This window comes from Siniperca chuatsi, linkage group LG7 (genome assembly GCF_020085105.1).
Source record: "Siniperca chuatsi isolate FFG_IHB_CAS linkage group LG7, ASM2008510v1, whole genome shotgun sequence".
Lineage (NCBI taxonomy): Eukaryota > Metazoa > Chordata > Actinopteri > Centrarchiformes > Sinipercidae > Siniperca > Siniperca chuatsi.
The window spans coordinates 23625546-23652194 of record NC_058048.1 but is presented as its reverse complement, the minus strand read 5'-3'; the positions used below and the strand labels follow the sequence as shown (position 1 = coordinate 23652194).

At 38.3% G+C, this 26649-nt stretch overlaps 1 protein-coding gene across 13 annotated transcripts in view; it reads left to right on the top strand.

Moving 5' to 3' along the window:
- robo2 (roundabout, axon guidance receptor, homolog 2 (Drosophila)) overlaps positions 1–26649 on the top strand; it is a 328885-nt gene that overhangs the window by 29510 nt on the left and 272726 nt on the right. For 3 of the 13 annotated variants that reach the window (XM_044202719.1, XM_044202725.1, XM_044202718.1), the window contains exon 1: positions 18482–18986. The exons of 4 other annotated variants lie outside the window; for them this stretch is intronic. In XM_044202719.1, coding sequence (XP_044058654.1) covers positions 18863–18986 — 124 coding nt within the window. In that variant the 5' untranslated portion in view covers positions 18482–18862. Of the gene's footprint in view, positions 1–18476; positions 18987–26649 lie in introns of those variants that run through there. 6 more of the 13 variants (XM_044202730.1, XM_044202729.1, XM_044202727.1 and 3 more) reach the window with 5 other exon arrangements.

Sequence of the window (26649 nt, the reverse complement as noted above, 5' to 3'; positions counted from 1 at the left end):
GATGCAAAAAACCTCCTGAACCACATGCACACACTTACTTTTGTGTATCTTTTGCTGTTATCTGGGAGGAAAAGTTCATTTCATCTGCACCATCTTCAAGTATTTGGGTGCATCTTTTATAATATTCTGGGGAAGAAGGAGGTTGACTCATACAATATGCAAGCTTTGCAAAAAGAAGGTGCGGTATTTACTACAAACATGAGGGTTTGCATCATACGCCATCATCCAGACTAATGTCAGTAAGATGGAGCAGTGAACTCCACCATTTTTACAAATTTTTTACAAAACTACCATATAGTTCTGATTGGGGCAAAGAAAATAATTTATCTTGTTTCATTTTAGTAGACCAGCACCTTTTCGTGACACAGCTATACTGGGAGAGTAGCAGTCACCTGTGATGTGTGGACATCATGAGCAACTCAGTCTTTGTCACTTTCATTTGTCATCAAGAGATGACTGGCAGCTTGAGTTTCATGTTCTACAAACTACAGTAATTAACCAACGCTGCACAGATGAAAATGTGAATGAGTTGTTGCATGCTGTTGCAGATGAGTGGTACCTTACAACCACAGATCTGGTCATTTTCACTGGTAACGCTGCTAACATGCTTGAGGCTGCACATCTGGATAACTTCAAACACATTAAGTGTTTTGCACATATCCTCAACCTAGCTGCTCAGTGAGTTCAGCAGTTGCCTTCTATGTCACGACTGCTTGGAAGGATTAGGCAAATCACCGCAGCTAATCATGCCCTGGAGGAGAAAAAAAGGCTACTGCAGTTGCCACCTCACAAGTTGAAGACTGATGTGGCCACCAGCTTGAATAGCTCCTTCCACATGGTGGACAGATTCCTCAAACAATAACCTGCCATTTGTGCTGCTCTCCTCTCTTCTTCAGGTGAGAAAAAGTGCAGTTGACATTTTCACACTAACCAAAATGGAAGGCTAGGCTAGGGAAGGCTCTCAAGCCACTGAAAGCAGTGGCCATCATCATGTCCAAGGAGAGGACACTTTGTCAACGATTGCTCCACGACACAGAAACACGTTTTGGTGGTGCTGACACACCAATTCTTCAGGAAATTTAACAGGCGATGCATACAGAGGTGGCTAAGAGATACATCACTGTGCAGGAAATGACTATTCTCCAGACAGCCTCTTTCCTTAACCTGAGGTTTAAGGCACTTTCTTCTCCCAAGATTAACAACTGGACATAATCTCCAATGTGATTGCTGAGGCTGCAGCACTTGAGGTAATTTTATACTTTGATAAAGTGTACAATTTATGCATATACATTGTGTATCATAATTGCAGATAGATAATAGTGATTGTACATAAACATACTTGTCACAAGATATCTTGTCAGTTAATTTCAAAGGAAAATAACTTTATAAAATACATTAAGAATTCATCTGGAAAGAAAAAGATGTTTGTTTTTTTGTTGTTTGTCTTTTCTACTGCTGCAGGAGGGCCGAAGAAAATGCTGAAAAATCAAATCACCCAAGTTCAGGTTCAGATGAAGGCCACGTTATCCGAACGGTATTTGTGCATCTCTGATGCATTGCAGCATAGTCCGTATATTTTCCACTGCTTGGGACATGGCAATAGCACACCAGAGCAATCCAGAGCACATGGACCAACTTCTGTCTCTACAAAAGCATCTAGACATTCCAGTCAGTAGTGGTGGTCAATGAATTACACTCCAGTCAGTATGTTCAAAAGGCAATAATTGCATTTTTTCCAGCAAAACGTAGCACAGTTTCTTGTTTGTTCAAATTACACAACTTCATAGCTAAACGGAACAGTCCTTGTCTTTCGTTAATTTGCTTTTTTTTTTCCTGTTGCATTGTTGTGTCAAAGTTACATAGTTGTTGTTGTTATTATTTACAAAATTTCATTGTTTTTATATAAACACCAGACTGTAACATGTTTACAGATTATTGCAGTCAAAGTTTACAAATAAAAAAACGTGTACTCCCACACAGTTTTCTCTGCTTTATTTGTTCAGTGAGACACTGACCTTCAGCCAGACCAGTTAGCTTAACTGCCAGTTATGTTTTTTTTTATTGCAGTTTAGTGGGCTAAACATATAAGTGAATGGTTTGGCACACATTGCACCAGAAAATAGAGCTGCTTTTTTATATTTATTGAATCCAGAATCATCAGTTCTTAATAAAATTGTTAGATTCCCAAAGATTCCCAGCCCTACTCATTTCTCATTTCATATCTTTGTGCGAAACCTGCATATTATGATCAGTACAGAAGTAATGAACAGTGAAGTGAAATGATATTCTATTTGAGCACCAATGCATATACAACCTAATTTGAGAGTCAGCAAGTCTTAGGTGCACACTCAGCCAGGAGCTGTAAAGTGTGAGGCTTAACAGCTTTATGAAAAAATATCAGCTTTTTCTATGATTTTTCCATAGCGCACTTGTTAAAGTAATACTGGATACTATTGCGACAGGACATAAAAGGCTGTTAACCCTGTAACAGTTGCCTTAGCTGAAAGAGATCATTTACAGTTTTCGTGCCAGATTTTAATTTCCCCCTGCCATTGATCTACCTTTCATAAAAAATATATTTTGACTTCAAAAATTTAAATAAATATTTTTTTCATCACAATCCTTCCAAATGTCCAATGGCCTTTCAAATTTCAGATCCCGTTAATTGGAATTGCATACAGATTTCAAGCAGTACTCATTCTCAAAAAGGTTTTACTGTGCAGGCATAGCAACCACTTGAACACCACCATGTGAGAGATGATAATCACTCTTGTGTCCTCTCTTGTTGTTACATGTTGCTCATTAAAGCTGCTTAGTGTGTGGCTGGGCCACAGCTGTACATGTGCGGCCATATGCGGGGATCCTCCTGTCCTTTCTCCTGTTTGACACATAAGCTCTGCTGGTGCCAGATGAGTTCTCACTGACAGCTGGATGTAGGCCGGTCAATCCTCACGGGTTCACCTGTCAGCCTGTGTTTCAGTTTGCCTTCTAAAACAACGCTGACACTTCCTCTGTCCCTCCTCTGCTGTCACTCTTTCTCCTCTCCTTCACCTCCTCACTGACTCACTGACTTCTATCATCAGTACAGGGTTAATCATGTAGCTGCTTGGTTAGGGCACCTGTCTTTCCAACATATCAGATCCTCCTACAGTATTTATCTGTAAATACTGTCTAATTCATCTCGTCTGTATCCTGTTGTATCCTAATCTCACTTCTACTCTAAGGGTTTTTAGCTCTAGTTTTACAGTAGGTTAACTGTCTTATCACGCAGGATGTTTACACTGCCTTTTCATCCCATCCCATCCCATTCCATCCCATCCCATTTCCATTTCTGTTGAGACAGAAATGAGAGAAGGGGATTGTTTACTAAACAATCATCAATGTGCAGTGCATTAATTGGTTTATACACAACATTAACTACACAATTATTTTTTTAGTGGAGCAGTGATGTGGGCAAGAACATGTTATAAGAAAATTAGTCAGTAGCCAGGTCATGGCCATTTATGTGGTAGGCTACACCCAGTCTCAATTTCATAGCTCATAGCTCACATGGTTGTGAACTTTTCTTTTGTGTCCCTCTATTGGTCGATTAAAAAAAAAAAAAAAAAAAAAAAAAAAAAAAAAAAAAGCCACTGCAGGCTCACTCAATATTCTTTCATCATGGACAACGGAGCATACAGTTGAGATCTGTTTTGCAATCAAATTTTCACTAATGGCTGCCATGCTAACAGATCAGATTTTTCTGGAAAATAGCATTGAAGTGTATTTCAACACCCCTAACTAATGTAAGTTTGGTGCAAATTGGACAGCAAACAAAGAGTCTAAAAAAGTCTATAGACAAAATTGTTAATAACTATGGAATAAATATACGTATTAGACAAAATGTAAGTGTATGTGGATGGTATAGTATGTATGCTAGTGTATCATCGTTCTCATCAACAGCCCCATGTAAAACCATAGGCAGCTGACAAGACGATTGTACTCTACCTGGCCAGCACAGAAAGGGCAGACAGTTGAAGTCAATTAGTGTTTCGTAAAGAATGTCACATCTGACTCATATGGGATGTGATGGGATGTTGTGCGGTGTGTGGAAGTAGGTAATTCTTTGCTAACATTCCATAAGTACTCTCAGGGTGGCTTCTTTGAGTTTGATTTGGAGTCTTCCTGCCCCCTAGTGGTGTAATCATTAATATAGCTGTAGATATTTAGAATTTGAACTGTGCCGTTACAGTACTGTAAATCAGAGTTTGACAGTAGCAGTTGCCCAGTTGCTGTTCTGGTCTGGCCCTAGTTGGCAACCACTTGTCATTTTTATCCCCCCCTTGCTGTGGCCAGTTGGAGTGCTGCTGTTGCATCTGTTTAATCAGGCAGACACGATGAAAGAAGTGTTGAGTGTTCAGTTTGTGTCAGTATCATAGAATAACAGAATATCAATTAAGACAGCATTAATAATGAAACAGCCACTCTTGAACAAAACAGACCACTGGCAAGCAATTATAAAAGTAACTGATGGACATGTTATGTGACACCACACAATGGTACACAATAGTAAATGGCTTATTTCATTATATTAAAAATATTTTTAACAAGCTGCTGAAACGGCATAGATTAATTTGTTTATTAGTCTAATAAACATTTGCCACATGTATTGTTGAATATGACTGTATGTACATAATCTTTTTCATCACATTGAATTTGGTATTGTTTCATCTGACCATTGGAGCATATTTTGTCTGCCAGGTCTCAATGCTTTTCCTTTGACTTTCTTACCTAACATAATGTCATAATAATTAATCAGCATAGCTTTTTCAGCTTAATTTGATTAATTGCTCTTCTGCAGAGTTTGTATAGGAACAAACAACATGTGGACATGTCATTTATCAACAAAATCTGCTTCAGGTATTAAAGTTCAAATAACAACAGCGTGAGAATAATTAATGATGCCGACATTGTGTAATAAGTCACACAATTAAACAAAAAAAGCAAAATAAGACACTACACTTACACTGCAATGTACAATACATGTATGCAAAACATACACAAATGCATTGACACATGTCCTCTGGGCAAAATCTAGTTAATGTAGTGCATCTCAGTACATACTGTACAATATGCCAATGCTGCCTGTGCTGCACTTTGCTCTGAGTAGCATTTAAAGATCTTTAGGAAAAACAATATCCATAAATAAGAGATTTGCATCATAGGACTGAGATTTTTTTTTTTCAACAAACACACACCTTTTTAGACTTGAGGGGCACTAAAATTAAACAGTAAGGTGGAATTGATCTACCAGTATTTACTCTAACCAAACATCTACCTGTTCATTCAGGAAGAATTATTTGTAACATTCCTCTCACACATGTTTGTAGACCATATATGTGTTAGTTTATTTAATCTATCTGTGTGGCAAGGATTTTAAAGCAATTGAATGATTCATTATTGGTACTTGGCCTGAAATTACTTGAGAATAACATCTTACTGGGGACAGGAAATGTCTGAGGACTGATGCAACAGAAATGATAAAAAATGATACGATTATTAGCTTTATTGTATTAGTTACACTAAGATGCACTTGTCATATACAGAGTGTTCTACCTCTCCGATCACTGTAACTCAAGCTCATCTTTGATTTCTCGGCTTGTAGTCTGGTGTTACTGCTAATGGCGTGCTGTATCAGTGGAGACAGTAAAGGTGATGGCTAGCCTGAGTGGACTTCTGTCCTGTATAAAACCCTATCTCCAGATGGGCCAAGGAAGATTTAGTGATGATCGAAGGGGTCTTTTAAATGAGTGAGTGCTGGAAATGTGGAGACACATCTCCACACCCAGCCATTTGGACTGGAATGGCAGAGAGGTGAGCACTGAGGTCCTGTCCATTTGGAAGACTGACAGCACAATCAGAAGCGTCTTAATCACATTTAGTTGTCTCGTTAATCAAAGGAAGTACTATTGTTAAATGTTATGCCTCTGTCCATCAATGCACCAGTACATTTCCGTTAATAATTTGGCTAACCTTCAAGGAAAGTTCTTCTAGTGAACACATGGAAGGAAAAGCTTGCAGCTGCTATCTATTTTATTTTTTAGTTTGCAAATATCATAATATAGCATTTTCAAGTCACAAAAGAGAGAGGAGCGATTATCTGGTTCAGAGTTTTGAATATTTGATTAAGATGACATTGGAGATTTTGAAGCATGAATATTTTTGTTATATGAAAGTGTTCTGTGTAGGCCTTTTGCTTGTAAGAAACAGTTACTGAAATGGTAAACACTTTACAGTTACACAGTATTTATTTGGAGCACTATTGGGCATTATAACGGAATCAGGTATATTTTTTTACAAGGCAATTTAACATATGCTATTTATAATTTCCAAAGCAACGTTTTTTTTTCATATGGTCTATGTGTTTTTAATTTAGGTGCTTTTTGTTAGAAATAGAGAACTTTACCTCAGTAAAAACATCAAATGCAGCGGAAGCAAGTAAGACAATAATATAATAAATAATAATTTAATGATCTTTAAATGATAACATAATGAGGTCATAATATACGGGCAAACACAGTTTAAACATGATAGCATACATTATATGTTAATAATGTTACTAATAATGCGCTTACTTTCTGTCACTAGTTAGAACCAGCTTTCTCTCCTGTACTACCCGAATCCCGTTCTATATGGTACACCACTCTCTGTGACAATTACAGTCAACTTAGTTAAATGTGCCCTGTGAGGTTGTCTTGTAAACAAACAAAGCTTACAATGTTACAATGTTTACTTTCAGTGTTATTCACCAAAACACATTGTTTGCATCCTTAAAGATTTTTCAAATGAGCACATTTCCTTCCTCATATAATATTTGCAAAACTGATTATATTTGCTTTATTTATTATATTTGCTTTTTTAAATCAGGCATTCTTAACATTCATGTGTACTAGCTTGCAGTCTTCTTCTTCTCTGCCTTCGTTGGGGCTTTGTTACATTTCTTTGCATGTTACTGCCACCAACTGTTGATCAGTGAAATAGCGTGAAACCGGCAGCAGGAATGTGTATTGCATTACCTGCGTGCTCACACGTGTGCATGTGTGTCTTTGTGACAATACTGACAATCGTAGAGCTACTAGTGGCCAAACACCCCACAGGGAACCTTTTTAAATTGTAGCAGAAGCAGCGATGGGCAACTGGAAAAAGTGGTGAGCTGAGAAACAAACTACTTACAATGTACCACATAGTGTTGACCTTATACTCATACTTACATTCAAGGTACAACAGGTCACAGAGCTTTATTTTTGCAAATAGATGAAACTTCAGGGTATGCATTGTTGAGTGATGGGATACTTATCTCTCTTGTAACCCCACTTTGTAAATTAGGCTGCAGATAATTGCGTGTTACCTAGTACAAAGTCTGGGCAGCTCAATTCAGAACCTATGAATATTTGGCTGAAATACAAAAGCCTAAAGGAATAATGTATTTTTAATAGTAATTTAGTTCACAATGTAAAAGCACAAATTGACATGTAGCATTATATAAATATTAACTAATGTAACGGCCATTGAAATTATTTGCTTACAAACAATATTTGCCCAAAACTGAAGTTGTTCATTTTATATCACTTGATATATGTTGGGGAAAGTACACCAGTGCTGAGAAAAAGTCAGATACACATGTTCCCTTACATTTACTTCCTGTACCTGTAGTTTGTTAGAATACCTTTAAGAATGATGAAAAAGTAAAAGCTTTTGTACTTATTTGACCTCCAGAGTATTTCTGATAATGTACATTGTTACTGTTATGATCTAGGCTGAATACAGCATTTTGGATTTTGTGGAATGTTAAGTGGAGTTTTCTTCTGTGGCAACACTGTAATCAGTTAATGGTGATTTGCTGGCATGGTTGGACTCATCCCTCTGTCACTGTAATGATCTTTCCATTCTAGTACTCATTTCAACCATATTTCATTAATCTTTCTAACTGCTGTGACCTCTCAACTCCGGACAAGGCTGGGGTCCTGAACACTTGTCCACTTCCTAGCCGAGTACCAAGAACTGTAGACCCCTCCTGAATGCCTCCCCCTGTTAGCTGATGGTGTAATTCAATCCTTGCAGTTTATAGAGAGATTTCTGTGTCCGTGGGGCTTGATACCACATGAGAACAGCAATTCTTAATACAAAATTGATTCACAGAATCAATCATCACCAATCAATACATTGTAGTGTGACACTGGGCCTTGGATTCTGATGGGTCTTTTATCAGACCCCCCCCACTTGCTCCCACTCTCTGTGGCATAATGCATTGATATGTTGTCGGAGAAAGGCAAACACTAGTTGTCTTCAACTAGTGAAAACACATTGACATCTCTGTACAGTAAGTTGAGGTTTAACCAGGGACAAACACACAACACAGACTCATGATGAGCATCAGCTTGCAGCCAGGTGACCAACAATTTATCTCCAAAACATTCATATTTAGCTTTGCATCATCTATGACTAAGTCATAGCTGTTTGTTTAGAATCAAGTTTTTGTTTATATTAGCTTTTTAATTTAAAAAAAGCATTGAAAAATAAAACTCCAGCAAACAACACAAATGTAAAAACCCACTTCCACGCTTTGCAGGTGAGTTTCAACCGACTTTCTGCAACCTTCAAGTTGGACTCATAAAAGCTAGCTAACTGTCATCCCTGTCAGCACAGTCTGAGAGGTGGACGAGACATGTCATCCCGGCAAAATTTAAAATGTGTTTTGAGGCCCCCTAGCTGAGTGGCTGCCACTCTTTCTCATCGGCAGGCAGATTTAATGCCCAGCACTACTCCCGAGAGCAATGGGCCTACCCCAGCACATCAAGGGGTGTATTTCTCTTTCTCTCTCGCTCTCTCTCCATCTCTCTCTCTCTGTGAAGGGACCCAGATGGGGGTATTGTGGAGCTGAACCTTGAATTCCCTCTAGAATGTTTCTATAGGTCAATAGTTTGACCTCTCTACTTCCTGTAGGGATCTGAATAGGAATTATGTGTTATGAATTTGTTTGCCACTGCTATATAGGAACTAACACTAGGTCATAAACAGTGTGTGCCTCCACTGTAGTAATGGTACTGCATATTCTCAATTGTAGCTCAATAGCATAAGTTCATAGCTTAAATAATGTTGAGATATTTGAAATCTATTACTGCATTTAAGAGAAACATCAAGGAATTGACCATTTATAGCAGATGGATATGTATGTCGATTTGGCTGAATACTGAAAAGAGCTGCAACTGCATGAGGGTGATTTCAGAGTAGTCAGTGAGTGCCAAGTTATAAAGGCCACCATGTACACCTGTGTGAGTGATGATAGTGAAGCATAGCCTAAATGAAACAGCTGATGCTAAATAGCTGAAGAAAGTGTGACTTCAATTCTCTGCATTAAATAATGCAGTGCTCTGCATTAGTGCTGGAACCATTAATTGAGTAATTGACTAATCAATTACTCAACAAAAAATTATTCACCAATTATTTTGATAATCACTGAGGAAATGTGAGGATTTCCTTATTCTTTGATTTGTGTCAGTGTAAAGTGAATATTTTTGGGTTTTGGACCGTTGGTTGTACAAAACAAGCAAGACAAAGAAGATATCACCTTTTTACTGGGGAACTTGTGATTGTCATTTTTCACTATTTTCTGACATTTTATAGACCAATTGAATGAGTGATTGATTGATTAATCAAAATCCTAATTGAATGATTAATCGATAATGGTAATAATCGATAGTTGCAGACCTGCTCCATTTTGTGCACCTCATTACTGAAGCTCCAAGCTGAAATCCTTAACCTTGTGTATACTGTCATTTTCTTCAGCAGCAAGAGACTATTTTGATTTCAGCAAAGATCATGAAGTTGTTGTTACAGTGACAGTGTGGAAGCTTGCTGTTGATTTAAATCAGCCAATGCACAAGTTAGAAAATGCACCAGCTAACGAAGTGGGCTTATGCCTTATGCTAAAAATACATGGGAATTCATGCATGGTTTGAAATACATCACTGCCAGTGTGTGCGTGAATATTGGAAGTTGGAAGTATTGTCAGTCAGGACAGGAGCTACCTGATGGTTGACCAAAATTTTTTAATTGCAAAATATGGATGGCAAGTTACTGGTATTTATTTCAGACATTTTCTCTCAAACCAATGTGTTAAAAGCAAACACATTTTCAATATACCCCCTGTATGTGTGAATAAGTGAAGGGTAGTTCCCCATATAAAAAGTGATCCTATTTTTTGGAAGAGAGCAAAATAGTGTGGGGGGAAGAGAATATCATTATGCAAACACCTGGCTTCAGTCTGAGTGCATTTCTCTCCTGCTGTTATTTCTGTGTAGTCATATTTTGAACTGGATATAAGGGGGTAGATTTCATATTGACTGGCTTATTATACTCATTCAATTTGCAGTGATCAAAAGTGTTACTGAAATGGAAGGATGAGCTGTAGGCTTGGGTGACTGTATGGATGCTGGGCTGGCAGCTCCAATAAAGCCTGAGGGGACTCAAGTCTACCTGGAAGTGTCTGGGAGATGATGTGATTGTTGCTGATGATATGGGGTAATGGAAGTGTATAGCTTTCAATCTACTGGCAGTCTCTCCTACTCCTCTGCCTGCAGCTGGGGATCTCATTTTGTAAACACCTCCAGAAAGTTAGTCTGAGAGGCTTAGTGCCTCACTCTATCCATCTGACCAAATAGTACCCCCACAATGCTTTGGGTGTGTGTTTTTTTAATGAGAGCTTCTTTCGCTGATCCCAGACCACCTTTGGCATTTCTGCCACAGTTATTTTGTGTTTGATAATAAATAACCCCAGTGGAGTTGCTTTATATTCTTAGAGCAAACAAGCCTCCAGACTGTATACAGCTGATGATCGATTGGCCAACAGTCTAGTAGTTTGCAAATGTACAGTATTCAAATGAATGAGACTGTGCAACAGCCTGAAGCTAAACTGAGGTAATGATTTATGTCTAGTGGCACATCGACTTCAGATAAGTACAGCCCATTTCTCACCTTTCCATAACATTATCTATTATGGTTCTTTTCTACTTTTTGCACCAGTTCATGAAATGCAGAATGGGTGGATGTACTGTGTTGTGTACATTAATGTTCCAACTGTTAGAGTGTAAAGGATGTAATGGTATAACGTGTGTGTAGTATATCTTGAAAATACTGATAGTTGAAATAACTTTGACAGTTTCTGCATGAAAGTAAAATAATCTGCACTCTGATCTTAAACTGTACAATACAAAGAAAATAAAGTTAAAGCCATAATTTAAGCTAAATGTAACATTATACTTACCTTCACATGAATTCATGACGACTTGAAGTGTTGTTTTCCTTAGGGTCATATAACAGGTCAACATGATGCTTGTTAAGATGTTAATATTATCAAGCTTCATATTTTTAACTGGAAACAATCAGCTAAATTGACAATAGTCACCAGCAGATTTGATCAGCTTTTGCCAATAAAAATGAATACATTTTACTAGATCTGAATATGGATATCCGTCTCTATCAGTCTGTAAAACTATAATGTTAGCTGAGCAACCAAAGTGTAGACTGAGAACTCAACAGTATAATGTAGGGGCTGTCTGATATCATTATCTTTGATAATGTCATGTGTTATTTTATCAGTAGTTTGTCATTGCTGTCATAATTGGACAACCACTTTTGAATGTCATTACGATTACTTTTGAGTACTTGATAAGAAAAGTTAAGTTCCACCACTAACATAGTGATGTAGTGCTGGTCAGTTTAGCAGAACTATACACCTCCTTTGACGGTGGAGACTGTGACAGCTTTGGCCTGTTTCTAAGGATCACAGGCTGGTGAATTTATTGGCAGCAACATGTCAGCTTTCAAGTAAAAATGCTTCTAAAACTTATTTGGCATTTCTATCCCCTTTACTTTTTACTCCATTTTGTAATAGTGTGGTTAATACGCTGCAACTCCATTGTACTGCATAATTATGTTGTCATAGTAATCAGAGTTAAATGTATCTTTTGAAATATTGAACTTAACTGAGCAACTGCGCACAAACTTCTTTATTTCCTGGAACATTGGATCTTAGTCACGTTTCCGTCATGGAAGGTTCATTTATTTTGTTTAATTTATTTATCATACTCATTGCCGTAACTGCAATCTGTGATAGCTTAATGATGACAATGATGTGTTCTGTTAAATGTGACAGAAGCAGCCTGTATGTTACTGTCATTTTAATAGCGTCATTATACCAGCATCTTGCAGGACTTTGCGATGAACATACGAATAATTACAAACTAGTATTGCTACATTCTATTAATGTGCACTGTCAGAAAACATACATTTATTTCTGCAGACCACAGCTGAGTGTGTAATTGAGATTTTATAGTGTTTTGAGATATGAGAGAGACACAGAGAAAGAGAGAGAGAGAGAGTTGAGAGCTGGGACTCTTCAAACCTGTTATTTAATTGAGAGTGTGATATAGGGCATACAGAGCTGATGACCTTCACCAGTGAGACCAGTGATCAGGTGAAACTCCTCAGCCAAAGTGGGGATAGGAGCACTGTCCACATCTTTCCATGTACCGTTCCCCTCCACCCCACTAATGGAGACTAGAGTAGCAATAAATTGATTCTTCTCATTACAGTTTCATAATGCACTTCAATTGTAGCGCAGTCTCTGCATTGTGAATGTTGTAAACAAACATTGTTCATGCTGTAATGGCTTAAAGTAGGGTAAGAATTATTTCTGTTAATGTCTGCATCACGTATCTGCTCTGGTTGCCAGAGTTTTCCTGAACTATAATGTCACTTCTGCCTAGTTTTCTTGAGATTTTCTTGGGAAGCATATTTTCTTATGCTATGCTGTATTTTCTTGATCACTTCAAAGCGATTTGGTAAAAAAAAGCATTTAAAACATTATTCTAATATCATGCACCTTTACAATTATGGTATAATCAATCATACTAATCCCATTACAGTACCCCATTAGTTAGCATTATGGTCCCTGTGTGTAATTCCAGTCTCATGCTACCTGTTGAAAGATGTTTTCACGGTTTACAGCTTTTGTATGCATGTGTGGTATACAGGATTAAAGATATTTTGGTGTTTTGTATTTCCTTTCCTGAGCGTAAAGACATAAAGGTTTTAACTACTGTAACTGTTGTGACTGTCAAAGCTTTATTTGAAAAAATACAGGCGGCTGCACAATATGGTAAAAAATTACGTTACAGTTTTGTCAGACACAGTATTATATGACTTGAAAGGTCAGAGTATTAAAGGTCCTGTGTATTGTATTATTACATGTACTATTGAAAATAGTAATGATGAATTATTATGAATATTCTGTTATCAAAATATTGGCAATCCTCAGACATCTAGTGCACTGCAAACATGATGAATGAAATATTTAATAACACAAAATAGCAAAGTAACAAACTTGCACCAGCTTTGTAATGTGTGTCCAACCCATGTTAATATTAAAGTAATATTTTACATAACATTTTTGTCCATAATTCAAGTGTGTGATCCTATTAATAAGGTTTTAACATTGTCAGTTGGCTGTTAAGGGGAAAAAGTTGTTTGGTGTAAAGGGGGACAAGGGATTGATGAGTATGGAGACAAAAGGAAAGCTCAGCACATGGTAGCAGTTTGGGTGGGTCTCAGAGATAAGGAAAGCCTCAGGCAGGAGCCACGCTGCCACCAGAATACCATCTAAGCATGACACTGTTGCTTTTTTTAGCGCCTGCTTTCCAGTTGTGTGCAATACTCTATTAGACAAAATGTCCATCTGCCAATATATTCAGAATGCACTATGGAGGTTATTAACATGCCCTTGGCAAAAAGGGTTTAGCTCTGTGGGGCAGGCATCTCCATAAATTGCGGCAGAGGCAGTTTTATTACAGGTTGTAAATAGAAGCCCCTGCCATATTTTATGACAGCCATCACTAACTCATTCTGATTCTTATTACCTCTCTGTTCTTTGACTTGCGGGACCATTCACAGACACATTCTGTGCACAAGTTTATGCGGTATAAAGGATTGATTGTGAAGGAATTTATTCCTGATGTAATTGCACCTTCAGCTTGCGCCACACTTTTGACTTCAATTGCTGTTTTCATGTACATTATAACAAGCCCAGCCTGTTTCTGAATGGTTACATATAAAATTTACATATGGATGCCTATATCTATGCCAGTTTGATTGAAGAGCTGTTTAGTACAGCATGTTATCGAGGTGCAGAACACAATACATTTTTGATTAGTTTACAAAATTAGATCATCCATATTGAGTTTGAGGGAAGCACATACATTTGCTCTTTACAAACACAGTAATTGTTGAATTCTAACTGATTTAATAGGAAATGATATACCAGTTCATTGTTTAGGGATGGTTGTTTATGTAATTTTGTAATTAAAAATTGGCGTGACCTTTAATCAAAATCAAACTGGAGTACATTCCTTAATGGACATTGCTTTACAAGCCATAATGATTTCCAGTTTTCACAGTGACAGACCAGCCAAGCACATACAGTATGTACATTACAATCATATTTATGAATTGTTTTATACAAGCACTGCTCTTTTCTAGTTTGGCTTGTTTACTTATTTGAATTGGCTGACAGAGCCGTAATCTGTTTATGATCATTAACATTTGGTTGCCAGGATACATACTGGGAGTATGTTGCTTTGTCGACCATAATCTATAAATTTTGAGTGAAAATTAAAATGTATAAAAACAGGCTGGCATGGATGTCCTGTCTTTGATATACAGTATTTGCTGCACCAGTATTGGTGAATTAAAATTTATGCTAAAAGACAGCATTCAGCTGCTAATAAAAGAAAGGTTCCACCACTGATTATTTGGTTGAAAGTTTCTGGGCTCTGACTCTGGTAAATTCTAATTAGAACGTTAATCATTACCCAGAGATTAGCATTGCAGGAGAAATAATCATTTCACTGCTGCACAACAGTCATTTCAAGAGAGACAAACAACCAAATCTATTCCATTATAGACTTCCAAACTACACCCCTGTCCTCTGCTGGGACACACATGGGCGGAGTGAATGGGGATGGATGGTTGGATTAGGAATGCCGGGAGCGAGTAGATTATCCAGTATCTGGGCAGGCAGATGCGCAGAGGAGAAAACGACTACACAAAGCGCCAGATCTCCATCAGGGGATCAATTCATGGTGCTCGCTCTGTCACTTCCTGTTAAAAAGCAAATTTCATGGTGTTTTCAAGAGGCCGGCGTCGGAAAAACATCAAGAAGACATTTTCTTTCTCTCTGTCTCTCTTCTTTCTACTCCTTCTTGTCTACTCTTTAACTCTTTCTACTCTACACTCACTCTCCATTTTTGGGAGAGTTGTAAGACGTGCAAATGTGCTCTGTCTTCTCTCACACACATGCACAATTGCACTTAAGACACACGCATGCTGTAACCTATATTTGCTGAGTATGGTGAATGCCTATGTGTAAATTTTTTAAGAGGTTTAGCCAGCGAGAGCTGGAATGAGCATTGCTGTTGGCTGAGTTTCTCAGCCCGGGGCCCCTTGCCTCGCTCCCCCATTTCACCCAGTAGAGCTTCATCCTTATCACTGTCCTGCACCCCATCACTGCTGAAGCTGGGCTCCTCTCCTGCTTGACCACATTTATCCAGGGGGCTCTTGTCTGGGGGTGATAAGCTGTCAGACTTACCAGTATGGATGTATGGGTTCCCACATCCCCTCCACTTCACTCCACTCTACTCCGCTTTACTCCTTCCACAGTAGTAGTGACTTTTTTGGTGACAGTACACTACTCAACAATACAACAACATTCTGTACATCTGTCTTGACTATCACACACTGCACAGGTTCCCCTCTTATCCCTCTTATTCCCTCTCCTTTTTCCCAATTCTGTTTCTTAGTACTGTGTTAAAGAGGCAGAAAGTATTTTGAAGCAAAAACAACTTTGAATGGTTAGTGTAATGGGCTCAAAGGGACCTTAGACAAAGACACTGAATGCTAATTCCAGCAACACTTCACCAGATTTATGTCTGTGTGAACTAATTTTACACAAGAGGCAGTAAACATCAAAGTATGTCCCTTTTATCGACTGATGACACACGCGCAGAGTTTGTTTTTGGAACATCTGTGCTGTTTTTCTGTTTCTGAACTTTGTATTAAGAACTTTTTCCACATAACTGTTAATATATCTGCTACAGATTAATGTGTTGTTGTGTCATTTAGCTGCCTATTAGAGGGAGCCTGATGCATACTGGCTTTTAGATTAGCCAGCCGTTTGGTAAACGTAAAATAACTCTTAGCTCTTTGATGTTCAGTGTGAGAGTTAGACTAATGCTAACCTTTTGTGGTTGTGTGTAATGTGTAAATGAATACTGTGCAGTAGTTGCAACAACACTACTACCATTATAGCAATGATTGCTATTTTCAAGGTTCTTGATCTACACCAGTGGCTTATGAAGGAGCACAGCCATGTGACACAGACTGTAACAAGCTGTCACTGTAGACCACTAACTATTTAGCACAAGCTGTACCACATGCTCCATGTATTTTCTGGTCGTCCTCTACTAACCGCTTGCATATATGCTATTCGGTGCTTAGCCTTGCCAGCATCCTTTAAATTTGGAGCCCAAGGTACCACACCAGGCTCTTTATATGCAAAAAGAATAATCTCTGAGTATTACTGTTTAACACAAAAAGCTCCAGGCTATTGATGAAAAACTCCTACTTAGAGGTGTAGACATGCAGCAAGATATATTGTAGCATTAGGTTTGAATTTACCTTGTATGGTGCAGATTTGCTTTGTAATTTTATAACTCAATTAACAGGGGACTGTTATACTTTAGAATTATGTACTTTAGCTACGGTGTAATAGCCCAGAGAGAAGCAAACATTGCGCTTGTTTATCTGTCATCGGAAATATGTATTGCCAACAGATGCTCCTGCTGGTGTCTTAGAGAAAATACACATTTCTTTCCTCATGTGCAGAAAGCTTAATTATAGTTCCTGGTGTCGTTGCAGGTTGTTATGAAGGGAAAGCGAGATAGCGTGAAGGGGGGCAGGTAGGAAATGAGTGAAGATTATGTGTGGATTCAAGATATTAATTTGCACTGTATATAAAAAATGATGGACTTGATCATGGGTTTCCTCAGAAGCTGTAATTAGTTCATTAAAGCCATAGTGTGTGTACGAGACAGCCTGTTCATACTCCCTGCGTGTGAAGTACCTGTTTTATGAACATAACGACCTTGGAGCTCTGTCAGAGAAATGTGGCTGGTATCTTGATAAAGAGTGGGCCTTGCCTCCAAAAAACAGGGTCTTACAAAATCATGGCTGTATCTAGTTATCAATTAGAATATGGATGGTTTTAATATGCTTGTTTAATTTTTTTATTTAAAATGTTTATCTTGGCTCTGGTGTATTGGAGAAGTTGAGATTTTCCAGTTTTTAACATAAATATGTTCATTTTCTTGCAGTGGCTGCTAACAGGTTCCTGCAGCACTGCCACAGGCGCTAATTTGGAGGAGTGACTGTGAGGAGGTTGTGTTATAAGACAGCTACAGTAGTTTGTTTCAATGATAAAAATCTTATAAATTTTTATGGGATTATCGGATATGTGATAGTTCTTTTGATATGATCAGTCGATTAACCGAATCGTTAACAATTCTGATAATTGCTTAATCGTTAGTCATTTATTGATCACAAATGTGAATATTTGCTTCTTTTATCTGTTTTATATAATGTAAATTTAATATCTTTAAGTTTTGGATTGTTGCCTGGGGGAAAAAAACAAGAAATTTGAAGATGTCACCTTGGGCAATAGGAAATGCAGTTTTCAAAGAAAGACAACCATCAGTTGCAGGGCTTGTGGAGTAGCATGATTTTATTACATGTGGAAGTTTCTAATACATGTTCCAAATAAACAAATTTCTCCACAATGATTTTGTTTGACTTTGTCTGCACTGGTCCAGGGATATTTAGTACACTTTTTCGACCATGAGCTGTCACAGCAGAGGGGGATGGGTCAATAGGCGAGAACCCTACAATTTCCCCACCAGAGTGCTCCTTTCTTCCTGCCCTCTCTTTCTCCTTCTCTTCTTGCTCCATTGCCCCTAGTGAAGCCTAGCCCCTAACTTTGGGAAGGTAGATGCAATCTCCATGCACATGTCTTACGGATAAAGAGTATTTCTACAAATATGGACCTTGTCTTTTCTCTCCCTCCTTTGCTCAACAACTACCTGTTATTCCTACTGTTTGTTGGTTTACACTACCAGACAACCTCAGTCCACCACACCCCTAAAGAAGTCTTTCTAGAGGGCAGAAGGTGGATTGTGCTACCACCTCTCGTCTCTTCCACGATGTGAAGCTCTAGGCAAAAGCGCAGAGGAATGAATTCCCTCTGAAACCCAGAGTGAGGAGGGCAGGAAATAATTCAGCAGCAGCTCCAGCAGCAGCGTCGGCATCAACAGCGGTGGCAGCAGTGAGCGTGAGAGAGACGGAGAGAGAGGGAGTGTGTGTGTGAGGGTGTGTGTGAGATCTTGAGTGAGAGCGAGTTCCTATGCACTGTGCCGAGCGTAGTTGAGCTGTGCCGTCGCGTGGCAAGCTGTGTGTTCCCTTTTGGTTCCCGTGCACTCTGGTGAGGCAGAGCTTACAGAAGGGAGAGATGTGGCTTCACTCGGAGCTCCAGCATCAGTGAAGACCAGCACCCAGCCGGGGCATCACAGAGCAGCATGGTAGGACTAGAAACCCACTGCTGACACCAGCGTGACTGATGATGACAGCCCACGCGTGGGTTACCATGCGCCACAGCCGCGCCGCTCTAGGAGGAAACACAGCCATGTGAAAGTGACTCGGCTGCCAGCAACTCTTGGACATGTTTTCCAGGGCAAAGTCTGGATTTCTTTCTGTGTTTGAACTTGTTTTTTTTCTCTTGGTGCTGTCTGGCTGTCCCGAACTCACCTATCAGGCAAGGACTAAAGGCAGATGGAACAAGGGGGGTAAGTGATGAAGGGCAACTATGATTTACATTTGTAGTATTTATTCATAAGTTTGGGTTTGAAATGTTGAGCTGCACTGTATCTGTATGTTTTTAAATGAATTGAAGATTTGATGGACATTTTCAGATTATCTTGGGTGGGACAGTGTTAAAATTTTGAATGACACATTCTCATCACAGACCAACCTTGCCTTGAAACACTTTTGGATGTTTTGCGCCAACATATGATATATGTTAAAGTCTGGACTTGCACATAATGTTCTTCCTCTGGTACAATTATGACTCACTGTGGTAGCAGAGGTGTGTTTTAAATGAAGTTGACCTTTTTTTTTTAGCATAGGAGGAAGTGATGGCCACTTATGTCCACTGAATGGTTTTGTCTAACTTTTCAGTGCTAGCCAATGTAAAGCTGTCAAACAATGAACACTTTAATGTTTTTCATACTTTTAAGTGTTTTCATCACCCTTTTACTATTCTGCTGCTATCATTTAATGGTCTATTTTGAAACCCCTCCACTCTCTATACACATACTCACACACACACACCCTGCCCTCTCTGTGTGGCAGTGTCTTGCCTATCCTGGAATGTTTGGTTGGCAGGACATGCCACCAGTGTCTCAGAACTCTGATATTTGGTTTAAAGACTTAGATCACTAGTCTTGAGGAGAGGTGTTAATAATTCATCTCAGCCCCTCCGTGGGAGCGGTCCTCTCGCCTCTCTTGTAGCATTTAATCCCCTTTGTCGGATTAAAGGAACCTCTAATCTTAGTGCTAGTGCTCAGTGAGAAGGCTGAGAGATGCTCTCTGCAGCCTATCGGCATTGTTAGCACTCGAGGCTCACGCTCAGTGGGATGTGTATGTCTTCAAAGAGGCAGTGTCACCACTGTGATCTATTTAATGATTCCTTGCCACTTTGCTTTTGCTCTTGTTCTGCCTCACCCGTTCTCTACATTACATTTCTTAAAATGCATCTCTTTTAAACCCTCCTTGTACCGTGTCCATGCACTTCTCACTGACATGCATCATTACCTTGCAGAAGTTCTAAGTTAAAGAGCAACTAAACCCCAAAGTTTTGGCTGAAGTGCCTCTACCCTGGAGAATCAAAAAACGCCTCTAGAACATGAAAAAAGTATCAACAAGGGCAGCGCTGGGAGGGGGTGCAATTGTATAGACCTACAACCAATCAGAACAACGAAACGCGTGACGTTACGTAGCGCTGAGTGATGGGGCAGTGCTTGGTCGTTTTCAAGCAGGAAAAAATGGCAGCCTGGTCACAATCTTTCACAAATTACAACTAAACAGTAGACTAAAATGTGTTTCTGAAAGCATTTGAGGTGGGAAATAGGCAATGCAGTAACAGAATCAGGATTCATATTTGATCAGCACTGCCTAGTTTAGCATATTTATATCAATATGTAGAATTCAAATACTTTGCACTAAAATGTCAAGTTTTACACTTGAATCCATCAACAACACTACTAAATACCCATGTACATTGGTTTTCAGCTGAAAAAAAATGGTTTGGGGGTTTAGTTACTCTTTAATGACTTGGACCATGTTCTCAGATTGATATTACACACTCAAATATTGGGTACATGATGTTTTTCGATGTCCTCTTACTGTAATCAGTTCATATGTGTATAAATTGTTAGTTTACATATGAAATAGGTCATACAAATTCCCAATCATTTCATTTTCCAGATGTTTGCTGTCAATGTGATAACAACCTATGAGAGAGACAAGTTTTATTTTGCCAGAGCTTTTCAAAAACAACATGCATTTTCAGCCCAGTTTTTGACTCATATGAAATGATGGGTAAGATGTGTTCAAGGTTGGAATTTGATGTGTTTTGTGCAAATATGAATCAGCAATCTGTAAACCAAGGGTAAATTCAATATGAAATCTCAGCTATTACTGGCCTCTGGTGAAATGGAGGGCAGTGACCTCCCTTGTTGTAATTAGGCCATAGACGCCATCCCTATCTGTGCACAGTTGAACAAATCATTCCATAGCCAATTGTAACCTTGCTTGCTTTATTATAATTTTGTGACGCGTTTTAGAAAGACTAATATTTTCCGTAATTAAGATAAGATCTGTGCAGGGCTGACAAATGTTTATGGATTAACTATAGAAGATATTGGGTGGGAATAACTATTTAACATTTTATTTGTGTGCCAGCATAGTGTCATTGGATTTCTCTCACGAGCAGTAATTAACATTGACTGGAAATTGCTATTCATTATCATATATCACATCATGATTTTCATGCTTATGTCATTTACAACTGCACAGTCGTAGCTAAATTATCAATATGCTTCCTATTGTTACTACTTATATACAATTGTGTGAAAAGGTGTTTGTCCTTCCTGATTTCTTATTTTTTTGCATGTTTGTCACACTTAAATGTTTCAGATCATTAAACAATTTTAAATGTTAGTCAAAGATAACACAAGTAAACACAAAATGCAGTTTTTAAATTTTTTTAAGATTGTTATTATTAAGGGAAAACAAGATCCAAGCCTACATGGCCCTGTGTGAAATAGTGATTGCCCCCTAAACCTAATAACTGGTTGGGCCACCCTTAGCAGCAACAACTGCATGCAATCAAGCGTTTGCGATAACTTGCAATGAGTCTTTTACAGCATTGTGGAGGAATTTTGGCCCACTCATCTTTGCAGAATTGTTGTAATTTAGCCACATTAGAGGGTTTTTGAGCATGAACTGCTTTTTTTAAGGTCATGCCACAGCATCTCAATAGGATTCAGGTCAGGACTTTGACTAGACCACTCCAAAGTCTTCATTTTGTTCTTCTTTTCTTCTTTTGTTCTTCAAAAAAATAAGAAATCAGGAAAGGGGCAAAAATGTTTTCACACCACTGTAGCTAAGAACACACTCATTAGAAATTAAATGGCTGAGCTTTATGTTATACATCGACAGTATTTATTTTACCAGTGTACTAAAAGACCACTAAATTTGTGACTCAATAATTGTAGGTTGTTAAAACGTATGTTTCTCAAACTGTACAACCTTTGCCATAAATATAATTCTAAACACAAGCTGCACTGATTCAAGTGTGGTTGAAGTAATATCCACCCAAATTCTATCTTTTGAATATCAACACTCACCCTCTGTATGCCTGAAAGGTGGATGTAGAAAGTTTGCATTTTGCTCTCACACAAAGAGCAGCATATAATTCATGTCAATCACAACAGATTACAATGTTGTTCCAAAGTTGACCAATTATCAAAACGTCCTTAGACATTTATCAAACCACTTTTGCAGTCTAAATAGACTGCTTCCTGTGCTGTGCTATAACCGTCCTCGAAGCTTCAAAGCTATAATCTTTTACAGATCAGCTACTGTCGCTGTCAAGCCTAGACTTACAAACTTTCCCTAAGAACACACTAGGAAGGTTTAATAAGATACGGAAATGAATGACGTACTATAAAGGTGTATTCCCAAATTGACCACTTGCATGCTACTGTACCACACCATGGGACAATGTAAGACCAAACAAATGGAAAATAAATACAATTTTGAACGATTGTATAGATAAGTTCCTTGTATATTTATGATTCTGTGTGACCAAACTGTGTTTCACTTTGACTTTCAGCCATCCTTGCACAGCCTGATGTATGCTGACTGTGGGTAGTCAGTGGATTAACACCAGGTGTACGAGCTGTGGCATGGTGAAGGTTGCCACAGAATGTTATTTATTGTCATCCCATCTCTAGAGAGTGGAGCACTACTTTTGGAGGTCTTGTGATCCAGAAACAACCCACTTACTTCAGAATCAGAATCAGAAATACTTTTTGATCCCCGAGGGGAAATTCTTTGCAATGGCAACAGGCAGCATGCACGTTGGCGCATGCACACTTTATATCCTTCCTATGCATCATATGATGTCTGACATCACCCAGAATCCAGCAAATTACTGTTCCTTTATATTCTCATACCACCCTGCAGAGAAAGCCTCCATAACCAATATCACACAGGTGCCCAGAACAGGGGCAGCAGAGATTGAAGTGAGCCTGGCAACAGGGGGGAAATCCAATTGGATGTATTACGATCCCACCAAAATACAATAAATGGTAATGTGAAGACAGTGCCAGGTGGAGAGAAACCTGGCTCTTTTCACATAGAGCTCTGAAGACAAACGATATGTAGACTAGCCCAGATTTAAGAACAGGGTCATTTTTTGTAATGTTCTCAACAACTGATTTACTAAACAGGGGCCTGCTGAGGCAGTCAGTGAAAGAGTAATGGTAAAAAGAAGTGACTAACACCTATTACAGAAATACCACTCACACTCCTCTATCTCCCACAGCTGTGTATCTGACCATCTGGGATGGGAGTGAGAGAGTATCAGATTTATAGACCAGGAGAGGAGAGCAGGAATTAATATTACCGCTTCCTACTCACACAGGAATAGTGTAGCCTACTACAGATCAACAGCCCAAATTGCTTACTTCATCACTGTGTTTGCACATACTCCATAACTGTGCAATTAGTAAGTGCTATTCAGGGCTGCTCAGACCGTGAAAAAGAATAAAGCAACCATCTACTGTGGACTGAAAATGTTCCTTATCAACATTTATTGAGGCTACCTCCATTCTAATAGAATTTGCAATTCTTATTCTAAATTATTTAACTATTTAAAATCACTATTTAATGATCAACTCAATGAGAAACTTGTATTGTTAAAAGATAACACTTACACTTTTACTTTCTAATAAAGTGGTAGATAATATGGCTAAACTGTTGTCCTGTTGCCTGCTCGTGTTTGTTGCTCAGTCTGACTTTTTTTAGCGATGTTGCAGCATTTTGAGCTACTGAGAATAAGACCCAAGTTTAAATAAAGTGGAATTATTCTTTTAAGCTTCATATTCATAGATGGTATCTCCACTGCGGTGTACATACCGGCAACACATTACTCTGTCGTGTTCTTACCTAATTTGATTAGTGCTCTAGCAGCTTCTTCTTAGATTAACTGTTTAGTCATGTTAGTCATTGTTTTGGCTGCTTGAGTAAAGATATTGTATTGTTTGTTTTACATGTTGGGGTGAATATTACCATAAGTTACTTAAGACCTTTAGTTTCTGTTAGCTGGCGCTAAAAACATTACGCTTACAGCATGTCATTGTATTGTTATTCTGGGAGGTTTAGTATCACAACATGGGTTGAATATTTTTCTTAAGACTTAAGGTCATTATTTTATGAACCCGTCTTCCCTTTATGTAGAATTACTATAAATGGATATCATCCCCAACCCCCCAATATGGCACTCATGCCCTGGCCCTAGCAGGAAGGCAGAACTGGCTGCGGGGATAGAAATAAAATACAAACTAATGGGGGGAAAATTAGGCAACAGCCTGACAGAAAAATTAAATCACTGTCATTACTTTCAATTAATATGTTTTGACTTGTGTCTTGGGGCAGGGAACACAGTGAAGGCTGTCATAGAGCAAGGAGAAAATTACTCACTATCTGTTCCTGTGACGTTTTGCTGACATAATATGACTCAGTTTGGTTTCACTGGTGAGAACTTTGAGAATCGTTTTCTGCTAATGTAAAAATGTACACACTTGACATTATAAACAAAATGTTTACATCTATAATGAAGCAGACTTTGCTCCTTCATAATTACTCAATCATGAAGAAAAAGGCTAGAAAGGCAGAAAATACGCCTGCTGTTCCTCGTTCAATCCAATTACATCATTAAGCTTTGTGCCACTGCAAGTTGAGAATAATCAGTTTCTCAAATGTACTTGCCTTAATTTTGTACTCCCACGTCTTGTTAGAAATAAATGTAATGTGTACAAGCAAGTGTGGGCGAGATTACAGATACAGTGGTAACAGGATTGAGTCAAGATTAGGTAAATGTTGTTGCCACCCAATTTAGTGCGGCAGACGGCTGTTACCAAATCAAATCCATTGCTAAGAAAATAATTATTGTGTGATTGTATCATGGCATTTTTCTGTCTTACTATAAAGTACTGTAAAAAATTATGCTAAACTGTGCGACATACATCTATAGACACATGCATTCAAATGTTGAGAATTCTGAAAACACAATTACTGTAACATTAACATATCATTAATTAATTTGACAAACAACATGACAATGGGCCAGCATGTACAATACCAGCACCCTGAACCTGTGCAGCTAAATGAAATTCAGCCATCATTTATTTTATTATTTACACCTGTGCTTTTCCTACTGTGACATGTCAAAATTGAAATAAGTCTATACACCTATTAGTTGGTCTTAGGCCTCTGACCTGCAGTATGTTTGTATGTGTTGTTTGGCTTTCTTTTTCTGTTTGAATAATTTTACAGCAAATTATTGTGTAACCCTGTATATTGAACTTTGAATGGCGTTTGTCTGGATCTCTTTGTATTGATATTATCATTTTCTAATTCAGTTCAGCAGAATAACCCATCTTCAGTTAATACAACAATGTTCTAGCATGCGTGTTGGCAATGCAAGGTGTCCTGAGTTCGTATAAGCTCTAGTTTTGCTGTGTTTTCTTTTCCACCCATGGACGGCGGACCGATAAGAGAGAAAAGATCATTCTTATAAAAGCTACATGTTGGTTTGTAATTGATTTTACTTATGTTTAAATTGCCCTATTAAGCCAGAACCTATTTAACCTCAATGAACTTCACCAATTCCAAGATACAGTTGTCTTAAAGCTAAACAGCCTAAATGCAACTGAATGTAAAAATGTGTCTGTTGTAAGGATTATTAGATAAGGTCTTCCAACCAAGGACATTTGGTGAGTCATAGAACGTAAAATCATTACACAACTCAGTTTCTCCAATTCTTAGTCTTCAAATATCTGTAAATCACTCCTAGTGCAACATGGTCTAAAAAAATGTTATTTTTTATATTGGTAATAATATTTGTATCATGTATTTGTTACACACTAATTTTGTTAACATGACTTTGCTAATTACCAGTCATAATAATAATAATAATAATAATAATTCTACACTATTATCAGGTTAAATAATCTTGATTATACAGTTAAACGTATAAATGATCTTTTAACACATAGCTTTCCTAACCTTTTTAAATGAGGGATTTATCATAAGGTTAAAAAAAGTTGCATATTGGATTAATCTTATTGAAAGATTTGTTATTGTGGGCAATTATAGACTGAGGCAGTGAAATAACTGATTCAGTAAATTGGTAAAGTGCCATCACTGGGTATTGCACTTCCTCCTCTTCACCATTCCAGCTCCCAACCCACTTGCCATACAGCGCAGCTTAATTGCCACATTCCAGTCACACATCCTCTAATGAAGCTGATTTCTAATTGCAGTGGAAATTACACTTTACAATAACAGTGTTTTATGGGTGAATTTCAGACTGTAAATATGACAACTTAGCGTGATGGATAGAAATGGGTGTGTTTTACTGCCTAGGACCCTTTCACCCTGTCATTCCCTGACTTGGCTACAACCAACTTGCAGAGTATCTGCTTGATCCCATGTGAAGATGGTCTACGTGTAATAGTGTATGCATGGGTGCTTTACTGCGCTCCATATCTTTCCCTCTTGCTTCTCTCATTCGCTCAATAGAGATGATGATGATGGTCATGCTGATGATCATGATGATCGTCATGGAATACAAGTTTTGCTGTTTAAATTTTTGATTTG